The sequence below is a fragment of the Convolutriloba macropyga genome, chromosome 3 (genome assembly GCF_964194025.1).
Source record: "Convolutriloba macropyga chromosome 3, txConMacr16.3, whole genome shotgun sequence".
Classification (NCBI taxonomy): Eukaryota; Metazoa; Xenacoelomorpha; order Acoela; family Convolutidae; genus Convolutriloba; species Convolutriloba macropyga.
Genome location: NC_134470.1, coordinates 26,302,433 through 26,324,640, shown reverse-complemented (window position 1 = coordinate 26,324,640; position 22,208 = coordinate 26,302,433). Strand labels below are relative to the sequence as shown.

Sequence of the window (22,208 nt, the reverse complement as noted above, 5' to 3'; positions counted from 1 at the left end):
GTATTTTCATCCGGATGTCAGAAGTTAAAGATCAGGTTCTTATATGGCTATCCTTTTTTGACTATTTGAAGCTCAACTTTACAGCTTGTCTGTAATTATGATTTTTAGAATCCACAGAAGGAATTTTTCAGTTATTTTTCCCAGAAGCGATTAATGAGCAAGCTGTGAGATGCTACATGGTAGCATAAGCTTCTGAAATGCGTTTATGGTGTAAATTGTTCTTCTAACGCAGTATTCGAAGGGCTCAAATAAAGGTTTCAAAAGCACTGGCAAGACATAATTTTGCTCGTAAATTTTTTTTCATAGATTGAGTCCTTTGTTAAAGCTGCGGATATCAATTTTGCAGTAGACTTATGGGGATGTGGATTGGAAACAATGCTTGTTTTGACTCTTCTTAGGTATTCCAGTTTTTCACAATTGCCTACCAAATTCATAACAGCTCTTTTTGTAAATAGTCTGTTGCCGCAATTTTCTGTTCTGAAAATACATTTTTTGGTAAACAAATTTGAGAGTGACGGTATAACTAGCAACATGCTAAAATAACTTTTTAATTAACTGCTCTCAAAGGAAGTTTGTAGCAATTATATTAATCCTGTTGTCTTTTCCATGCGATTTTTCGCTTGACCGATTTTTTTTGTCTGGCCTATTTGACTTTTAATTGCTCTCAAAGGAAGTTTGTAGCAATTATATTAATCCTGTTGTCTTTTCCATGCGATTTTTCGCTTGACCGATTTTTTTGTCTGGCCTATTTGACTTTTAATTGCTCTCAAAGGAAGTTTGTAGCAATTATATTAATCCTGTTGTCTTTTTCATGCGATTTTTTGCTTGACCGATTTTTTTGTCTGGCCTATTTGACTTTTAATTGCTCTCGAAGATAAGCAATTATTGTGAACGTGTTTTTATGTAAAATTTTCGCTTGACAGTTCGTTGTTTTTCGAGTGACTTTTGCTCCCTTGACTTTTTCGTTTTGCGTGATCTAAAGTTCTCGCTCATTCACAATTTCAAGCAGCTGAACTCAATTGGCGGCAATTTAATACTAAAAGTCAAATGATAAGTGCGCTACTCTACTATACTATAACAATGCGATTCACCAAAACTGTTTTGAAAAGACATTTTTATGATATGAAGGGCGGTTCTTAATCTTAAAAGTTTTACCCCTATCAGTCCCCCCGTCATCAACCAACCCCCCCCCCGCCGCTCTCCTATCATCCCCCCTCGTCATCAACCAACCCCCTCCCCCCCGCCGCTCAATTGGCGGCAATTTAGTGCCAAAAGTCAATTGCTAAGTGCGCCGAATTTGGCGCCATTTGTTCACTTCAAATCTTAATAGTTGTATATATTAACCTTTATTGAGCTTATTTGAAGCCTCTAGTGAATTTCTTAGTCCCCTCCACTGAATTATTAGGCTGCAATTAGAGCTCCCGCCAGCCGTTCCAGAGCAATTCTTCTGACGTTAGTCGATTATGTTTGTGTATTGTAGTCTTATTGTAGCTGCGAAGCTGTAAGCTGAGCAGGGCTATATTGCGGTGCTCTTCGTTTTTACAATTCAAAGAATTTGAATTGTATTGGGGCGCTGTCTTCTTTAAAATCTGTCCATTAGTCATTTTGGAGTTATGATTTTGGTCACGCCGAAATAGGAAGTGGAGCGAAAAAGCGAGCAGTTTTGCAGCGTGATTTTTTTGCTCTAATTTTAAAGCAGAGTGAGAAAACGGTGTTTGAATAAAATTTCGCTTTCTCACTAGTGGTTTTTTGTTCACGTGCGGCTTTTTGACGTTGATTTTCTTTTTTTTAAAATTTTTGAATCTTATTTTTTAGAAATGTTTTTCGCAATTCACTCATAGTCCGTTCGAGTTCTATTTTTTTGTTTTTACAATAAAAATTCTTTGAATTGTACGTCAGGACTGGTCCTGCTATGTTTTTTGTTTCGTCTGACGCTGTTTTTCGTTTCACATTTGTTCATAAAAGCTGAAAAAGTCAATTTTTCTGAATTACTTTTTCCTCTCACTAGCGGCTTTTCACGCGCGTGACGTCATTTCTCACTTTCTTTAGACAACGTTTTTAAATCATTTGAGTAATTAGATTTTGTTCATAGTGTCTTACCTCACTCAATAAAATGTCTTTTGCACTTTAAAATCTAAGTTTAATTTGAATTAGTTTAAGATCAAAGGAACTGATTTGTAATAAACGTCCCTAATGAAAAGGCTTCTGCGCAATGAATTTTAGCAATCTTCATTGATTTATCGCGGAATGTTTTTACATTGCTGTTTGAGCGGCGTCGATTAAAGGTCATCAAAAGTGCGCCCAAAGTGGGTTTGTTGTCAATTTGAGCTCAAATAGCTCCACTTGAAGACTTATAGTGATTTCAGGGGCAATAAATTTGAACTACTACTCAAATGAAAATATCGACAAAACTGGTTTCAGCTTTCTTTGTTCTAAGTTTTGTACTGGTGTCTAATAAGCCTTTATATATCATTTTGAAGTGCTTTTTGAAGTTATTGCCCCGCTAAAGCCTGCTGCAATTAACCCCCTGTCTAAAATTAATACCCTGTCTAAATAGGTCTGAATAAAATTCAACGATTAACCCTTTCATGTCATTTGAGAGCAAAATTTCCCTTGTTAGCAGGATATGTTTGCGTTCGAGTGTTAAGAATTTAATCCTCGGGCACGATAAAGTGTACCGAGTACATTTTCAGAATTTTTTGTACTTGTCCTTGTTTCGGTTTTTTTAAATTGCCCTTTAACAAAGCTTTCAGTTGCGCTATTTTTTCGACTGACCATTTGGCTTCGTTCTCAAAATGCGATAAACAGGTAAAGTTAAGAACTTTTCTTCGAGCCTTACGCCGTACTAGTGCCAATGTATCTGATCCACCAAAACTCGGAGTCATAAATTATGGTGTGTAGGGTGATTCTTAAGAATTTGAACCCGCATTATTTTGTGCAGAGATCGCGGACGGTTTACTCAGCAGAAGCCGATAAATGGTTAGTTTATGTGATCGGTTGGCTTTTCCATTAATTTTTTAATAGCCGCAATCTTCCCAACCGGCTACTATAGGGGACCATTTTTACTGCGTTTTTTAAGTCTCTAGGCTAGTTTTGACTTCTCTTATTTTAGTTTACTCTCAAGTTGCCCAAAGTTCTTTCACAAAAGTTGCTCAGAAAAACAATCTAAAATCAACAGAGTCATTATCGAAAACGAAACCCAACATATAAACATGATAAACCTATAGAGCCCAAGTTTAGATGCCCTCTACTGGCACTTTGTTCTTGCAAGTATTAGTTACCATCTGTTATGCTTATTGGTATTGATGTTGTCACCTGTTCTCTCATCAAGAAATAGGAGTATATCTAACTACGAAATGAAAGAGTTTGCACTCGGTCATTTTTTCTTACGATCCAAATACGCTCTTTTTTATGACCTGTTCACACTTTTGTAAACCTTTTTTGTTAGTGGGTAGTGATTCTAGTCACGCTAAAGTACTAAAGGGAGCAAAAGAGTGAGTAGTTTAAGCGTAAAATTGTTTCACACTGATTTCAATGAAGACCGGCTTTACAAAGAAGAATCATTGAAACTAGTTATGTTTTTCATTTCATAGCTATTGGTTTTTATGACATGTATTCATAAGATTTTGGCGAATTTTTGACTTCTGCCCGTATTTATTGATCTCTTTGATGTATTGTTGCTTGGGCTCAATAGTTAGTGGTCTTATGGCTTTCTTGTGCTGCATAATTGGAGTTTATTAGTAGTTTTGCTCATATTTATTAGTTTTTATGACTCTCACATTAGGTGTTCTCAGAAAGTATTAGTGAATATCTGAGTTTTGCCCGCAATTATAGTTATTTTTGATATTTTGTTGCTTGGGCTCAACAATTATGGGTCTTTTTGGCTTTGCTAATGATTTTGTGAATGATCCTATTTCTTTCAATAATTATTGAGTTTTCCCGGAAATGTGATACATTTCGATGTCATGTTCCATTTGCTCAATAATGACGTATCTTATTGGCGTTCTAAAAAAGCATCAGTCATTCTTTTAGTTTAAACCGAGTTTTTTTGTTTTTGTCCTGTTGCGAATAACAATCTTCGGCTTTTAGGGGAGATTTAAAGGCTTATGTTTGAAATTTCCAGTTCATTTTCCTAATGCTTTTCCTCACTGACACTTTGCATTAATACAATATAAGTGGTTTTTTTTAGTTCCGCCCTAATTTCTGTTTTTGTCACTCATGCATGTTAATGACAGTTCTCATCTGATGAGGCTTTACGATTAAGCAATTGACTGTGTTTAATGCTTGCAGTTTTAATTATTTATTTTGTTGATTTTGATATTGTTTGTTTTTACAATGGTTTAATGAGTTTTAATATTTGGCCTTGTTTGTCGTTCATTTGTTTTCACTTAGTCTCAATGAGATTTATCGTTGGCAATACATGCTTCTAATTGTAGTTATTTTGCAGTGCTCAAGGATTTTCAAAAATTGGTACCTGTTCTAATGACGCTGACGCCACTATTTCAAAGACATAATTGGATTTTGATTTTCGCATTCTTGTTTTTTATCCTATATTTTTCTCTTCATTGGTTTTCTTCAAAATTGGTGAATGCATTTTGAAGACGCAAGACGGCTATTTCGAATGATTTAGTCTAGATTTGGTTATTGGATTTAATGGCTTTGAGACTACTGATTCTCCAAAAGGAGAGGAATTAAATTTGTTTTTGAGTGAATGAATATTTGAGTGAATGAATTTTCGAGTGAATGAACTAATTTCCTTTGTACGTTTTCCTGTATGTTCGCTTATGTTCTTTGATCACCACAACGGTTGTACCTCTGCTTTGGTTGATATTCAGGTTATGTGTATTCAATTCCTGGTTTGTAATTCAAGATTTGTCATGATATGTTTAATGGCCGCAAAGCGACAGCTGGGGCTATCATTGGCCTTCTTTGTTACAATTCAAAGAATTTAAATTGTATTGGGGCGCTGTCCTTTTTAAAGATGTGGTCTTGTTTACAGTGGTTTTTTTACATGCTGCAATTTCACTTTGAGTTTGACCGTTTTTTCGATTTTTGGATCGGATTTTTTTTCTAAATGGTTTTTTAAATCCATTGATACTTCATTCTAGGGCTAGTTTTTTTGTTTGAACCAAATTTCCATTTCTCGCTATTGGTTTTTTGTTCAGATGCGGCATTTTGACTTCGATTTTCTGTTTTTTTTTTAAATTTTTGATCTATATTTTTTTAGAAATGATTTTTTCAATTCACTCATAGTCCGTTTTAGGTATAGTGTGATGTTTAGTCGAAGAAAATTCTTTGAATTGTACGTCAGGACTTGTCCTGCTATGTTTTTCTATTTCGTCTTCAAGATTTTTGAAACAATCATTTGACAACTTAAACACTTCAAAGCTACTTTTTGTGCATTCATTCATGCAATCTTGGCTGAATTGCGTACGTGACGTCTTTTTTACTCTTAATGGAGCATTTTTTTTATTCGTGACTTACCTCACTCTCAAATTGACCTTTCATTAGTTTAATTCGAGGAGATTAGGTCAATTGACATTGTGACACTCTAATTGAAGGTTATTTGAGAGCAGCTTATAGAAGCAGCAAGTTCTTTTGATTCGTTTTCATTATATAACAACTAATCTAGCATTTAATGAAAAGAATTTTTTTGGGTCTGTTTTTGCCACCTTTTTGCTACTGCAGATCTACGAAGTCTTTGCTACTATTTTGTAAATATGTTTCTCTATTTAGCGGTCAAGATTCTTGTTACGACCATATAAATCACTTTAATTCTCCTTTTTGTCCTTTCATTCAATTTCAACTGAATCGCGTTTGCGTTGTCATTTTTTAGTCTTAGTGGGGCGATTTTTTGTGTTCATTGGCGTGATTAAGTTTTTGGTCACGCGTGACTTACCTTACTCTCAAGAATGACCTTTCTCACTGTCAAAAGGACTTTAGCCTTCTTTAATTTAAGGAGGTAAGGTGAACTGATTAAATATGTCACTCCAAGGTTCTTTGCGGCCAGCTAATAGAAACAAGGCAAAAATTGTACAATTTCTTCTGAATCAAAATAGGACATCTCATCAATAGTTAAAAAAACTATTTCCAGTTTGTTAAATTGTATTTTTGGAGACTGCAGGTCTACGAAATTACCGCTGCTAGTTTCTTGCAATCTGCCAGCAATATTTGGGTTGTGTATTTATTACGCAATGATATTGATTTGTAGTTTCAGAAGAAATGAACCTACTTGAGTAAGCAATGTCTAAACAAGGCCACAAGGCGTTGCTAACTACCGACTTTCCACTCTATTCAGTGGCATGTTTTGGTGGTCAACAATTCTTAGCTGGGGGTGGAGGGGGTGCAGCGAAAACAGGAATTCCGAATGCGATTGAAACGTTTGAAATCACACATATTGACTCTCACAGATGCGAAATTGAAGGTCTGAACCGAACGCTGACGGATGACCTGGTAGAAGATGCTAACGAGGCAATCATGAATGGAGCTGTTTCTAACTGGGGTCTGAAAGCGCGTTCCGTCTTTTATGCCACGGGAATGAATAATCACTGTACAATATTCGAAGTGTATAAAGAGCCTAATAAAGTAGCCAGGTACGTGGGATCCCTCAAAGTGTGCGAGGCTTCCGAAGGTTACCAGACGTCAGTTGGATGGGCTCATGACAACAGTTGGATAGCGGCAGCCGATAGCAGTGGTCACGTGACTCTGTGGAGCTTTCCAGAGATGGAAAAGAAGTTTAGATTCTCCGTGCACAAGTCCGAAATAGAGTGGATGGTCATATCGCCCATCAGTTTCACTGTTAGGAAAAATAATGTCTTACTAACTTTTCAGAAGTTTAGTTTTTGCTAGACAGTTATCAACGTCAAAATGGATGCTAATTTTGGTTTCTCTTCGAGTGGAAATGAAATTTCAGACATCCGGAAACGCGAGTGTAAAGATCAATCAATTATGTTTGAAAAATTTGTTCAGATCTTTCATTGGCAAAAGAAAACGCTCAAATTGAAGTTGTACATAGCAAATTGGTCATTTGAGGACTGTTTTCGGTACAGTTGTGGCCTCTATTTGTTTTTAATAGCCGCCGTCAGCCTATCATCGGCTGTTATTTAGGCGCTTTTTTAAAATTCAAAGAGTTTGAATTGTATTGGGGCGCTCTCTTTCTACGAATCGAAGAGGAGTATTGGCGGAGTGTTGTTTTCTTCGATCGGTAATTTAGTTTGAGTGTATTAAACAGGAAGTGAAATGCGTAAAAAAAGTGTTTGGTCAAATTGATGCAAAACAGAAAAGAGTAGTTTTCATGTCATCTCACAGTTTTTGAGAGAAAAAAGTAGGCGTTAACAAATTTTCGTAAAGCGAGCGATTTTTAAATCACGTGCGGCATTTTTTGCAACTCCATTTTTTTCAGTTAAAGATGTTTGTATCGTTTACTAAGCAGTTTTTTTAAAGAAAAATATCAGATGAGAAAACAGTGTTTGAAAATATCAGATAAGATTGAGAAAACAGTGTTTGAACAAAAAATTCGCTTTCTTGCTTGTTGTTCTGTTTTGTTCACATGCGACAATTCTTCTTTGATTTTACTGTTCGTTTCGGTTTTTGTGATCGTTTTTTTTCTAAATGATTTGCCCAATGAAATTGTAGTCAATTATCGGTCTAGTTTGCTTAGTCAATGAAAATTGCTTTAAATGTTTTTTTTACCTTTTGATCACGTTTTTCGTTTGTCACGATTTTCACGTTTGACCCGTGACTTACCTTACAATTTCAACTGAATGGATTTTAATTACTTTCAGTCTTTGATTTGTGCATTGTTGTGAAACCGGTCAGTGTCAAAAGAGCAAAATCGTTCATTAAGTCATAGGCATTAGGTTATCAGAGTTCATTAGGGCAGTTGCTACCTGCATTAGTACTAAGATTAAAATACATCTTTTTGAAGCTCAATTAAGTGTAAATTTAGTTAGAATCTAACTGAAACTGCACACCAAATTGAACACCTTTTCACACGTCGAAGAACTCTTTCAATTTCTATCCTTTTTCTTTTACCGGCTATGTTTATGCTCAACTGAAAATTGAAAGAAGTTTAAGTGTTTAGATTCTAGCAGTTCTTCAGAAGAGTGAAGAGAGTTTGATTCCCGACATCACCCCTCTCCCATATTAGCCCCCTCTCACTTCAACCCACAGTCCCACCCCTGCTTATAGTTTAGGCTGCAAGGACGTGGACCTGTGCAGCCAAAGACCCCCCCCCCCCACCGTTGCGCCCCTTCAATTAAGCTAAAGCTAGCCGGTTGTTTGAGAGCAATTCTCCTAACGTTAGTCGATTGTTTAGTTTTTATTTTTTCGTCTATCAAACTTATTCAAAAAGTGTTAACGCTGCACAGCTCAAGGAAGTTTTAAAACATTTTCATGTCATTCTCTAACAAACTTTATTTGCAACTGTATATCTTATGACAAATAGCTTTGAGTTTTTGATCGAGTGACTGTTTTTATCATAATTTCCCGATGGCTGTCACCACTCAAATTTAAGTCGATCGATGATGCCATACGCTTTTTCAAGGTAGAAAAAGATCAATAATGAAACAATGGCTGCTACGTATTATTTTTGGTGTCATTTAATCACACTAAAAATGCAGTTTGACATTTTTCTTGTTGCTTAAAAATTTAGATAATAAAATGAGTTTTAAGTGCTCTTGAACGAAGTTTGAAGCAGTTATTGTTAACGTGTTGGTCTTTCTAATGCGAAATTTTTGCTGGACTGATCTGACTTTTCGAGTAACTTTTGCGCCCTTGACTTTTTCCATTGCGTGATCTAAATTTTTCTCTCGTTCACAAGTGTCAGCAGCTGAACTCTGGCGCTAGTTCACCACTAAAAGTGAAATGAAAAGTGCGACGAAATTAGTGTCATTTTTTGAAGTGCCATTTCGACTGACGCAGGCTGCAATAGATTAGCAGCCTCACTAGTCGTTTGAGAGCAATTCTTCCGACGTTAGATGGTTATGGTTGGTTTTGTTACCTCTGATGCGACCGGTAAGTCTATTTTGACTATCTGCAAACTTCACTTTTGTCTTCGTCGTTTTCGATTATAGCTAAAACATCTCTAAGGTTAATTTTGTTTTGTATTAATTGCCGTTTAGTGTTCACGTAAAATTGCTAGAAATATTGTTTATGCTCAAATTTACACCGCTTAGAATCGTTCTTAGTTTCTAATACGATTTAAAAAATTTTGTAAGATCTATGATTGATTACTCCGATAAAAAGTAATATAAATCGCTGTTGGAATCAATGCTCAAATTGATGTGCTTATTTCTTCGCCACGCTTATTTTCTATTAAGGAGTCTGGTGTTTTTAGCAATTATTTTTGCTACTAAAAGAGAGGTTTTCTAGTCGGAGCACATTTGTTTTCTAGTCGGAGGACAATTTTTGACTCTGGTCATTATCATTTGGAGAACGTTTAAGTTCTGATGTACTGTAGTTAAGAGTGACTTTTTCACGCTTGACTTCTTGATTTTTTGCTCGACCTAAATAGCTCTTATTGAGAAATTAAGTCTGTGTCGCAAGAATAAACTCGATTGTAAACTAGGAAATCATAAGGGTCCCAATTGCTACTACCCCCTCTGAAATAAACCGCCCCGCCTGTCGTTCGAGAGTAAGTTGTCTGGCATTAGTCAGTTTGTTTGTCATTATAAATCTTCTTTTTTATCCCTCTATCACTAATAAAAAGGACCGTGTACACCATCTGGCAACGATGGATGTAGGTCGGAACATAAGGGATGATGAGTAGCACTTAGCCGGATGCTGCACTCCAAGCTGTTCCCCTCCAGACAGTGTAAAGACGGCCCAGTCACAAAAATAACTAACAAGTGGAGAGGAAAGCACCAATCTATATATTAATTCAGTGTCGACATAAAAGGCACCATGTTTAAGCTCCTAATCTTTACATGTTTTAACAGCCCCTAAACATGCTTTTCGGCAAAAAGCGACTGGCAACAGTGGGATTCGAACCGGGGTATGTAAGTTAAGAGACAAAAGCGCAATGAGTTGAGCTAAGAAACAGATGAGCCGCGTATTTATCGGGATTTTTGTCCATTAGCGTCGCATCCGTTTCTACTTTCTCCAATTCCCTTCATTTGCACAATTTTTTGTGCTCCATGCCTTTCTCCTGTCACTATCTATCTTGTATCAATCTACATATTAAAAATACTTCGAATACCTATACCACCATATTTAAGCTCCTAATCTTCACATGTTTCAAGGCCTCTTAAATATACATCAAAGCGTTTTGATTCGCATGTATTTTGAAAAAGGTCAATGACCGAAAACTTGACCTTGCCAAAAAGTAAATGACCGAAAAGTTACCTATGCCGTAAAGGTCAATGACTAAATACTGAATGTAAAAATGGTTCATTGTTCGAAAAGCTGCCTATGACCGAAAAGCTGTCATCAATATCTATATATTAATTCAGTGTCGACATAAAAGGCACAATGTTTAAGCTCCTAATCTTTACATGCTTTAACAGCCCCTAAACATGCTTTTCGGCAAAAAACGACTGGCAACAGTCGGATTCGAACCGGGGTCTGTGAGTTAAGAGGCAAAAGCGCAATGACTTGAGCTAAGAAACAGATGAGCCGCGTATTTATCGGGATTTTTGTCCATTAACGTCGCATCTGTTTCCACTTTCTCCAATTCCCTCCTTTTTTCACAATTTTTTGTGCTCCATGCCTTTTTGTCACTATCTATCTTGTATCAATCTACATATTAAAAATAATTCGAATACCTATACCACCATATTTAAGCTCCTAATCTTCACATGTTTCAAGGCCTCTTAAATATACATCAAAGCGTTTTGATTCGCATGTATTTTGAAAAAGGTCAATGACCGAAAACTTGACCTTGCCAAAAAGTAAATGACCGAAGAGTTACCTATGCCGTAAAGGTCAATGACTGAATACTGAATGGAAAAATGGTTCATTGTTCGAAAAGCTGCCTATGACCGAAAAGCTGTCATCTATATCTATATATTAATTCAGTGTCGACATAAAAGGCACCATGTTTAAGCTCCTAATCTTTACATGTTTTAACAGCCCCTAAACATGCTTTTCGGCAAAAAGCGACAAGCAACAGTCGGGTTCGAACCGCGGTCTGTGAGTTAAGAGGCAAAAGTGCAATGAGTTGAGCTAAGAAACAGATGAGCCGCGTATTTATAGGGATTTTTGTCCATTAACGTCGCATCCGTTTCCACTTTCTCCAATTCCCTCTTTTTTTCACAGTTTTTTGTGCTCCATGCCTTTCTACTGTCACTATCTATCTTCTATCAATCTACATATTAAAAGTAATTCGAATACCTATACCACCATGTTTAAGCTCCTAATCTTCACATGTTTTAAGGCCTCTTAACTATACATCAAAGCGTTTTGATTCGCATGTATTTTGAAAAAGGTCAATGACTGAAAACTTGACCTTGCCAAAAAGCAAATGACCGAAAAGTTATCTATGCCGTAAAGGTCAGTGACTGAATACTGAATGTAAAAATGGTTGATTTTTGGAAAAGCTGCCCAGGAACGAAAACCTGTCATTGTCAAAAAGTCAGAAGACCGAAAAGTAATTTATGCAATAAAGGTCAATGACTGGATAACCGCGGATGTTTTTAATCGGAACTTTTTACGCTGAATGTTTGCGTGACCAGTTTTTAAACAATCTTTTGCTTCTTTTGTTTTCAGTTTTGCTTGATCTCATTCTCATAAAAGTTTTGAACAACTGAAGTTTAATTAACTGAATCTTTTGTTGCCAGTTTTTTTTTCAAAAGTTAGGAGGATGTGAAGAATTTGGTCTATTTTTCCTTTTTACTTTTGAAGGAATATCTTTTCTCTGCCGTTTCTTTCTTCCTTTGCTCTTTTTTTTTCTTTTTATTTTCTCCTTCATTAGTTTTGTTTTTGGTTATATTTCTTTTTCTCTGTCTCTTCTGCTTTTTATCTTTCACTTTCTTTTCTCTTTCTTTTTTCCTTTCTTTATATCTCCTTTTCTTTTGCTTTTCTCTCTCTCTTTTCTGTCGTTCTGCTTTTTTTTCTGTCTTTTTCTGTACTTGTCTGCGTTTTTCTCTTTTTTATTCTTTCTTTTCTCCTTTTAGTTTATTAATGGTTTTTCTCTTTTTCGTTCCTCTTTTTAGCTTGTCGTTCTTTCCTCTTTCCTTTCTATTTCTCTTCTGTCTTACTGTACTCTTTCTTCTCTGCTTTTCTTTTCTCTTTGTTTTCTCTTTTCTGATGTTTTCTGATCCTTTCTCATCCTTTCTCTCTTTTGTTCCTGTTTAGCTTCTCTCTTTATTGGCTCGCTCACTTTTCTGTCTTTCTTTTCTCTCGCTTTTCTCTGTCTTTTCTGTCTTTGGTTTTTTTTCTCTCATTTCTTTCTAATAGTATTTTCTGCCTCTTTTCGTTTTTTGTTTTTCTTTTCTGTCTCTCTCGTTCTCTTTTTTTCTCTGTTCTTTCTGCTTTTTTCTCTTTTTTGCTTTCTGTCGTTTTCTTTTCTGTATTTCATTTCTTTCTTTTCTCTATTGCTTTTGTCTGTTTTTTTTCTGTTTTTTCCTGCCTTTATTTGTTTTCATTCCTTTTCTCTTTCTTTCCTCTTTCGTTTCTCTTTATTTTCTCGTTCTTTTCTCTTTCCTTTCTGTTTTTCTTTTTTCTACCGCTCTTTTGTGTTTTTTCTGTCTTTCTTTTCTCTCTTGATTTCTTTTTCTTTTATCTTGCGTTTCTCTTTCCTGTCTTTCAATTCTGTCTCTTTTCTCTCTTTCTTTTAACTCTTTCCTTCGTTCTTTTTTCCTTTCTTTTCTCATTTGTTTCTTTCTGCTTTCTCTTCTTTCTCTCCTTTCGCCTTTTCTCTCCCTCTCTCCTGTTTTTCTCTCTTACTTCTCTCTTGCTTTTCTCTTTTCTTGCTTTTCTGTCTTTTGTCTCTTTCTTTTCTGTCTTTCGTTTCTCGATTTATTTTCTCTCTTTTGTTTGTCTTTCTTTTCTCTTTCTTTTCTGTCCTTTTTTTCTTTTCCCTCCTTTCGCTCTTGCTCTTTTTTTCGTTTGTTTTTCTTTCTCTGTTTCCTTTGTCTTTTTTGACTTTTCTCTTTCGTCCACCCATTTTTTCTCTCTATTTTGTATTTTTTTTCGGTCATTTTTTCTCTCGTTTTATCTTGCTTTTCTCTCTTTCTCTTCCTTTCTGTTGTCTTTTTTCTCTTTCTTTTGTCTTTTCTGTCTTTCTTTTCTCTTTTTTTTCTGTTCTGTTTTGCTGCCCTTTTTCTTTTTTCTGTCTTTCCTTTGTCTTCTGTCTCGTTTTGCCTTTTCGTTTCTTTCTTTTCTCATTCCTTTCTGTCTTTCTTTTCTTTTTTCTGTTTTCTCTCCCTCCATATCTTGTTTCTTATCTTTTTTACGCTCCTTAAAAATGCAGCCTAACGTATTACATGCGTTACGCTACGACACTATGTAGAATTTCGTTATCTGTACAAGTCTCAGAGCTCCCTAATTATAAGGGTCAGCAAAGCCAAAAAAAGTTGAACACAAAATTGCTGTGACTTGGAGGTATTATACTAAACCAAACACATCGGTAACATAACGTAATACCTATGGCTGTTGAACAAGGGGCATGTGTTCCAGCCCGAGGTGGTAGAAAAAAAATGAATTTTAAAATTTCTATTTTTCAAATGATCTTGTTATACTTTTTGCGGGCCTGCTAGTATATATAAATAGCACACAAAAGGAACTGGTAAGGAAAGTTTAAAATAAAAATAGGATATCAAGGAATGAGCAAAGGAATAAAGTTTAACTCTTTCCTTTGTTCTTTTTTCCTTTCTTTTCTCATTTGTTTCTTTCTGCTCCCTCTTTCTCTTCTTTCTCTCCTTTCGCCTTTTCTCTCCCTCTCCTGTTTTTCTCTCTTACTTCTCTCTTGCTTTTCTCTTTTCTTGCTTTTCTGTCTTTTGTCTCTTTCTTTTCTGTCTTTCGTTTCTCGATTTATTTTCTCTCTTTTGTTTGTCTTTCTTTTCTCTTTCTTTTCTGTCCTTTTTTTCTTTTCCCTCCTTTCTCTCTTGCTCTTTTTTTCGTTTGTTTTTCTTTCTCTGTTTCCTTTGTCTTTTTTGACTTTTTTCTCTTTCGTCCACCCATTTTTTCTCTCTATTTTGTATTTTTTTTCGGTCATTTTTTCTCTCGTTTTATCTTGCTTTTCTCTCTTTCTCTTCCTTTCTTTTGTCTTTTTTCTCTTTCTTTTGTCTTTTCTGTCTTTCTTTTCTCTTTTTTTTCTGTTCTGTTTTGCTGCCCTTTTTCTTTTTTCTGTCTTTCCTTTGTCTTCTGTCTCGTTTTGCCCTTTCGTTTCTTTCTTTTCTCATTCCTTTCTGTCTTTCTTTTCTTTTTTCTGTTTTCTCTCCCTCCATATCTTGTTTCTTCTCTTTTTTACGCTCCTTAAAAATGCAGCCTAACGTATTACATGCGTTACGCTACGACACTATGTAGAATTTCGTTATCTGTACAAGTCTCAGCGCTCCCTAATTATAAGGGTCAGCAAAGCCAAAAAAAGTTGAACACAAAATTGCTGTGACTTGGAGGTATTATACTAAACCAAACACATCGGTAACATAACGTAATACCTATGGCTGTTGAACAAGGGGCATGTGTTCCAGCCCGAGGTGGTAGAAAAAAAATGAATTTTAAAATTTCTATTTTTCAAATGATCTTGTTATACTTTTTGCGGGCCTGCTAGTATATATAAATAGCACACAAAAGGAACTGGTAAGGAAAGTTTAAAATAAAAATAGGATATCAAGGAATGAGCAAAGGAATAAAGTTAAGCAGCCATACACACATGCAAAAGCAGCCAACTCTAGACGGCAAATTTGGTAGGTTGAGAAACACTTTTTCTCCACTTTTCTGCCCGCGCCAAATTTCAGCACTCTTAACGACGTAGGCTAGCCTCCTTAACTAAGACTGGCTACAGCCAAAGCTAACGGCGCGCTCGTTGTTTGTGAACGATTCATATGACGCTAGTTTGTAATACTCTCCTGTTTTCATACGTTTATCTTACTGTAGAATAATGGGGTAGATAAATGGTTTTCCGTTTTCAGCTTTTTGGTAACATAATGGTGTTAATGAGTGACTTTGTATCAATTCGATTTTGCCAATTTTTCCAATATGAGTTAATTGCCTTTGAAAGGACGTGCTAGATATTCTGAGTCAGTGGATTAAGTCTTTCTATTACCAGTTTGTTTTGGCTCATTGTTTTTGGTTTTCTGCTTTTTGTACCGTTTTATTATTTTTCATCGTGCAAGTGGAGAGTGGGCAAAACTAAGATGATGTTTACTTCACGCAATGGTTTTTTTAAATCATTACTGGCTTTGATATCTATTAATTAAAAGTTAATTATGCGGAATATTTTGGAATAAACTATTTAGCTACTATTTTGAAAGTAGTTGAATATTTCTGGCCATTACTGAAAGTATTTCAAAATTCTGTGAATTCTCTTCCTTATTTATTCCATGCATAATCAGGTCACTTATGTGGATTCCTCTCCCATTGATCCATAATTATTATTTCTTGTTAAGATCGCTTTTGGATGCTCTACTGTCCTTTCTCAAACATGCGTTTTTGTCTTGTTCTTTGGTTCGGGTTTCGTTATGAGAAACATCTCGACAAGTCTTTAAAAAGTTGAATGCTGCAAAGGAATGTAGGAATAGCCTAATTCCGACTGATGTTTCAGGCAGTAACGTGTGGCAGAGACGGTAGTATGTGTGAAGTGAATCTGGAGAAGGGAGAACTTGACAATGAACTCTTTTGGAGCTCAGACGAGGAGCAGCTTAAGAGCTACAGATGCAGAGCGTGTTGTTACGCACCTGTGAACCACGACAGATCCAAGCTCAAACTCTATTCTGTCCATATTCCTAAAGTTATGAAGAATCGAAACAAGAAAGCAGCCCATATGTTTCTAGTTAAATGGGATTCGCGTCTGTTGCCAGAGAGGAAAGCTGTGATTGCAAGTAAAGACACGCCCTCATGTCTAGTGTCGAGCTTTGATGGGAACTTTCTTGGTCTGGGTACTCTAGAAGGGCATATATCATTGTACATATCCTTTTCTTTGAAATGTGTGAAAAGAGTAGAGCTGGCTCACTCTTCATTTGTCACTGGACTGGCTTTTGCACCTGTATCGTTTGCAGACTACACATCAAATGGGAGCTCTTCAAAGCGAGGAAGGGAGATCATGCAATCGAGATTGTTTTCAGATTTTGATGCAGTATTACTCAGTATATCAATAGACAAACAAGTCAATTGCATCACGCTGCCTCAAAGAACAACTTTGTCTGTTGGTATGGCCATTATTCTGTGCTTTGCTGTCATCTTATTAATCGGGGTTGGGATAGCTTTTGGTGCAGTGCTAGAGTTATAGTTAAGTTTTTATTGTTCTCAGGCTTATTCTGCACTATCCGTTGAAACCTGAGAGAAATTCAGAACAACTCAATAACTAATATATTTGAAAAAGTTTATTGCGAATAATGTGTATCTAAAGTGCGTCTAATGCAGTTTTGTATTTTAATCGGCTAATTTACAAAAAAAGCTTGGTGCTGTAATCTTTCAATATTTAAGCCTCCGTTTGTTTTTCATCTATGAATATCTAGCTTTTGGTAAATTGAAAAATTTAGTTGCTGTTTGAGATCAATTAGTGAGACACTAGGTGTTTGTGTTTGTCTTATCTGTACATTATACAATTTGCCTTTCATTTTTGTTTTTGACTCTTGCTTCCATAACATGTCTTCTTACCTTTCAATCCGCAATTAATGCTTGGTTCCCTGTCTTTTCGCGCGTAGATTCTCATATAAAGTACACTATGGTACCAAAAAGCTACGTACAGCACAATTTGTGCTTTTTAAGCGTTGCTTTCGCTCAAAACATTTGCTTTGCGCTAAATTGTGAACAAATTCGTGAAATCTTGAAGTTTCAAACGAGATTTCATTCTAATTCTATCCGCTTACACAGAAAAGAAGGTTAAGCTGCTTTATTCTTTTACTGTTTGTCACGCTGTTGCCATTCGAAATATTCATTTTTCATGGACAAAATCCAAAGCAACTCGGCCTAAAATCACGATCTAGTAAACAGCATGCATACAAACGATATCAAAAAAGGCAGCAGGCTCAAGGCTTCAGCAGCGAAGAACATGTGCGAGTTTTTTGAAGAACCGAAACACGATTTGTGCGCGTGACGTCATTTCTCACTCGCTTTAGCAAAAGTTTTTAGGTTATTTGCTCATTTTGATCATACGTGACTTACCTCACTCAATAAAATGACTTTTGCACTTTAAAACTTATGTTTAAATTGAATTTGTTTAAGGTCAAAGGAACTCATTTGTGCAGTAAAGGTCCCTAATAAGAGGCTTCTGCGGAATGAATTTTAACAAGCTTTATTAATTTATCGCTGAATGTTTTTTACATAGTTTTTTGAGCGGCGTCAATTTTTTTTTCAATTTAGATCTTTATCTATTTCTATCTCTATTATATGGCACGCAGGTCTATTCTTTCGCAGCTATTCCGGCAATCTGCCGGCTATGTTAATTTCTCTATATCGAAGAAATAAACTTTTTTTTATGATGTGAGAAATTTCAGCTAGATGGTTATAGACCACGAATAAGGACAGAAATTAAGTGCATAAGTATTTTCATAAAAAATCAGAAAGTTAATTTGCTCATCACATTTTGGAAATCTAGATTTTATAATTTAAAGAATGCCTCAACTTTTCCTCACATCTTTTGTGGGCAAAAGGTATAAAGTTTTGAATGCAAATAAAGTCGGAAACAAAAAGAACCAGGAATCCAGTTCAGAAAAACAATGAGAAAGTAAACAATTACCGAATTATTTGAAAGACATCTACAAGTTTTCTTCGTTCCGCTTTGCTGCTCTCATTCATATCCCTACATATAATTCATCTCAATCTTGGATTAAACAAAATTACAATATAATTTTCGATAAGGCTTATATGATTTGATGTTATGATCAGTATCTTTTTTTTTGTTGAAGCTAACATCTGGATATCAAAAATAAATTCTTCATTGAATTGAAATCTACATTTACGATATCTTGAATTTGTGTCATGAAGTCGTGAAATATTGTTTTAAACAGCTGACTTACGTGTTTTATAAGCTAACGTGCTTATCAGGCATTTACACAGGGATGCAGATAATTCACTTGGAAAACAAACCTTTTTTTGTAAAAAAAAAACAACTGATCTGTATTTGGAATCTCACAAATTGAAGATACCAAATGAGGCTTCGTTTTGAGAAGCTTGTCAAAGACTTGCGCACTTTATCGCATTTCAAAAATTAAAACTGGCTCAAAATGAAAGAAATGCTTCTTTAGACTAACAAATCTTTCAGAATCGAGAGGTGTGCCCAATCGGTTTTGGCAGCTTCCCTTCCTTTCTTAGAAAAGAATTATAGCTGTACAAAGTCTAAAAGATTGGAAATCAACGTTTTTTCTAACCCTACAAAATTTCTGACCCTACCGAGGTACGCCTCAAGTCTATATAAATTTCTTTAATTAATTTTTTTTGCCTTAAATTTGCAATTTTCTTCAAAGATATTTTGTCGACAAGTTTTGTAAATTGAAATTCGAGTTTTTTTGAGCATCTGAGGGTGTTATCTGGTTATCAGCTTGTAGAATGTTTAATTACTCTCACCTAAGTTTGAAGCAATTGTATTAGTAGCGTGGTATTTTTATGCAATTTTTGTTTGACCGGTTTTTTGTCCGACCCTTTAAATTTTTGTCCTTATATACGGGATGAATAGGTAAAGCCTGGAGGGTATTAAGTGGGTGAGCAGCTCTCTTGGAGCCTTGCACCCTACTGGTCTCTAAGTATGCGATTCACTGAAACTGTTCTGATGAGACAGTTTCATGGTATGCAGGGCTGTTCTTAATGTTAAAAGTTTGACCCCCAATGCTCCCCCGTCCACCCTCCTTTACCCCCCCCCCACCTCAAGCCCCAGCTAGCTACTGCCGAAGTCAACCGCTTGCGGGGCGTTTGAGTGCAATTCACCCGACGTTAGTCGGTTATGTTTACTTATATAGGTTAAACTCCAATATTTGCTGGAGACAGTTTCGATTTTGACTGCCTTAGTTGTTTTAGGATAATTCGATGAAACGAATAAAACTTTTTTGACAATCTGGAGAGGTATGTTGGAAGATTCTGTGCTAAGCACAGGCTCTCATGAGCCGTCTTGTTCATGGCCCTGAACAATCACTACATCTTTTTGACAATCGAAAAAGAATGAGGAAGCGAGTTCTCTTTTTATGGAAATTATCCACAGCAGTTTTCTAATGTTACATTTTTAAAATCTCTATTTGCATTAAATAGCAGTTAAATGCAGATAGCTTGATTTGACTTGTTTTAAGGTTGTTATTTGATGTTGTTTTTCAGAGCACTTGTTGTGATCCTGCTCCTTAATATCTGTCAAAATGGTGAAGAATCTGCCCCCTCTTCCGCGAGTACCTGAATACCTGTTGAAGAAGCGACGATTAACTGAGAAGAAATTAAAACTTGTGAAGGAAACGCAGGAAAAGAGGAAGCAGGCTTTGGAGGCTAGAAAGACTGCTTATTTTAAGCGTGCGGAGAAGTATGCTGCAGAGTACAAGAAGCAGTACATTGACAAATTCCGACTGGCGAGAGAGGCAAGAGCCAATAGCAAGTTCTACGTCCCTCCAGAGGCCAAATTGGCCTTCGTCATCCGAATCAGAGGTATCAATGGTGTCCACCCAAAGACAAGGAAGATCCTGCAGCTGTTGAGGCTGCGACAGATCAACAATGGAGTCTTCGTTAAACTCAACAAGGCATCGCTCAACATGCTCAGATTGGTGGAGCCTTATATCGCATGGGGCTACCCGACTCTGAAGACGGTGAGAGAGCTCATCTACAAGCGAGGATACGCCAAGATCTACAACCAGAGGAAGGCGCTGGTCTCTAACGAAATGATTGAAAGTGCCCTTGGGAAGCGGAACATCATCTGTATGGAGGACTTGGTGCATGAGGTGTACACAGTTGGGAAGAACTTCAAAGCAGTCACTAGTTTCCTCTGGCCATTTAAGCTCAGCTGTCCCAAGGGAGGCTTCGTCAAGAAGGGCAACCACTTTGTTGAGGGCGGAGATTTCGGTAATCGCGAGATCTTCATCAACAAACTTGTCAGCAAGATGAATTAATTGATAACCTTTAATTGATTAATTCAACGGTTGATTTGTCCCAATTTTCCCCAAAAGTATGATGAGAGAAAATGAGGCTCTACAGCATAAAATTGCAAATAATATGGAGAAGTTAATACTTTTCGGGTGGAAAATTTGCAATGTTGTTGAGCTAATAAAGAACCCCAAAATCTTCCTTGAAATTAATTGAGGGCACCTGAATGCAAAATTAAGTTCAGTCGCAAATATTTGAATTTATTCTCAATCCACTGGCTCGAAGGAAATGAGTTAAAATTCCTAAAAAAATGTATGATTGTAGAAGTTGGATTTTCAAAGCAGTTGTGGAGAACTACTGTTGGTCCTATCTTGGTTTCTTAACCTCACAAAAAGATTGAGATAATTTCGAATCTCAATTTATGAATAATTTAGCTGTAATTAGAGCGAGTTCTTTCATTAACGTAAAATTGTTAACCAAGAGCTTGGTTTTTATGAAACCAATATTGCGTGAGATAAAATTTTCATCGTTGACTGAATTGTGAAAAAAATCAAAATTAGAAAATCAGAACCTTGTGTTATCAGCTCAGTTTTATTTCATAAGATTTTGATACTCCTGCAAAATATCTGCAGTCAGCGGTGGAATTTCAAAAACTTGCATCCCAAATAAGCAAAGGGCATGCTAAGGTAATATAATAATATATTCCAACGCGAAGGCGAGAGATGAAAACTTGAGAACTTCCACTGAGTTAATCAAAAACAAGTTTCATCCAAAATTTTCAAGATGTACGCTATTGATCTGATGTTGTGTTATGCAAAATGAGTTTCGTGAGGTAATGATTTATATAAAGATAAGCAGGGAGATGAAGCTGGAATAGGTTTAATCGAAGAAAACGATTTCACAAGAAAGTTCACCTTAATTGCAAATACATTTAGATAATAGCCCTAGCGGGAGTATCGCGCGTTTTATTAATATTCTTTAAATAAGCAAGGCAGTGCTTCAAAAGCCGGATATTAATGTAAGTTAGCATACATATTCGCAATCGGATGCATTCATTCTTGAATGACAAGCAGAAAACATATTATCATTAGCAGGATGGCTTTTATGACAATGAAATAAATGGCGAGTCATGAGCTATTTTTTAACTGCTATTAGATTTGAAACATTTTCTTCGTGACATGAGACAGGGATCTGTGTTTGAAAATTTTCAGGGCAATTGGGAGATAGACAATTTGTTTAGTCAAAAACCGATGAAAAATCTCTAAGTTTGAAAACTGTTTAAACAGAAAGTCTGGCTGTAATTTAATACATTAGTTGCACTATAGTACGAAAAAGTTTTTTTTTATACCTAATTAGCTTTCAATATGTCAAAGAGCATAGTTACCACGTTATTTACAGGCGCGTCATTGAAATTTTCGCTGTTTACTGCTAATTAGACGGGTTGCATTGTTTTTAAATAGCTTTCTATTAACGTCATCGTTACTCCAAATTTCTGTATTATAAAATAGAATTTCCAAAAAATGCCCATTTAACCTTAATCGCGTGCAAATTTGATGCACAAGCACGCCATCACACTAGCGCCAGCTCCATTTTCAAAAGAAATTGAAACCAATCTTTGTTTTCAATTTGTATCTTGAAATTTGCAAATAACCTAAAATATCGAGTGTGTTCCTTCATTTAACGAGATATTTTCAATTTGCCGATAAAAAGAACACTGAGTGAGATTTGCAAAAGCTTTAATGGAATTTTGAAGTTCTGGTCGGTCGGTCCTATTTGCAAAAAAAAACGTTCAATTAGAATGGGACAGGCTTCTGAAGAAATAAAAAAGGAACGTTCTCTATTTTTCTTCAAATTGACTTATGCAGTACTTTTTCACAAAACTCTGCTACAGAACGTTTTTTTTGCTGTTTGCTGTAATTCTTCACAAACTAAGTTTCGAAAAGTTTTTGCTTTACTTCTTTAAACTCCGGTTTGAGTTTTCTGTCAAACTGTTTTTTAGAAAATTGAACTGGGTCAAAATAGGACTTATTAGTCAATCCAATGCGTTGCAG

At 35.9% G+C, this 22,208-nt stretch overlaps 2 protein-coding genes across 2 annotated transcripts; both read left to right on the top strand.

Moving 5' to 3' along the window:
• Positions 1-6,189: 6,189 nt before the first annotated feature.
• LOC142336108 (guanine nucleotide-exchange factor SEC12-like) lies at positions 6,190-16,793 on the top strand. The gene is made up of 2 exons (XM_075384657.1): positions 6,190-6,798; positions 15,707-16,793. The coding sequence occupies exons 1-2, from the start codon at positions 6,244-6,246 to the stop codon at positions 16,388-16,390; spliced, it is 1,239 nt and encodes a 412-aa protein (XP_075240772.1). The 5' UTR covers positions 6,190-6,243; the 3' UTR covers positions 16,391-16,793.
• A 2,618-nt stretch (positions 16,794-19,411) lies between these two features.
• LOC142336961 (large ribosomal subunit protein uL30-like) lies at positions 19,412-20,227 on the top strand. Its single transcript, XM_075385958.1, has one exon. It carries the CDS (start codon positions 19,446-19,448, stop codon positions 20,181-20,183), a length of 738 nt encoding a protein of 245 aa, XP_075242073.1. The 5' UTR covers positions 19,412-19,445; the 3' UTR covers positions 20,184-20,227.
• The last annotated feature ends 1,981 nt before the right edge of the window (positions 20,228-22,208 follow it).

Excerpts from the sequence above, each read along its gene's own strand:
- LOC142336961 (XM_075385958.1), top strand. The coding sequence starts at position 19,446 with ATGGTGAAGAATCTGCCCCCTCTTCCGCGAGTACCTGAATACCTGTTG.
- LOC142336108 (XM_075384657.1), top strand. The coding sequence starts at position 6,244 with ATGTCTAAACAAGGCCACAAGGCGTTGCTAACTACCGACTTTCCACTC. Across the intron at positions 6,799-15,706 it reads TATCGCCCATCAGTTTCACT|GCAGTAACGTGTGGCAGAGA; the intron begins GTTAGGAAAAAT and ends CTGATGTTTCAG.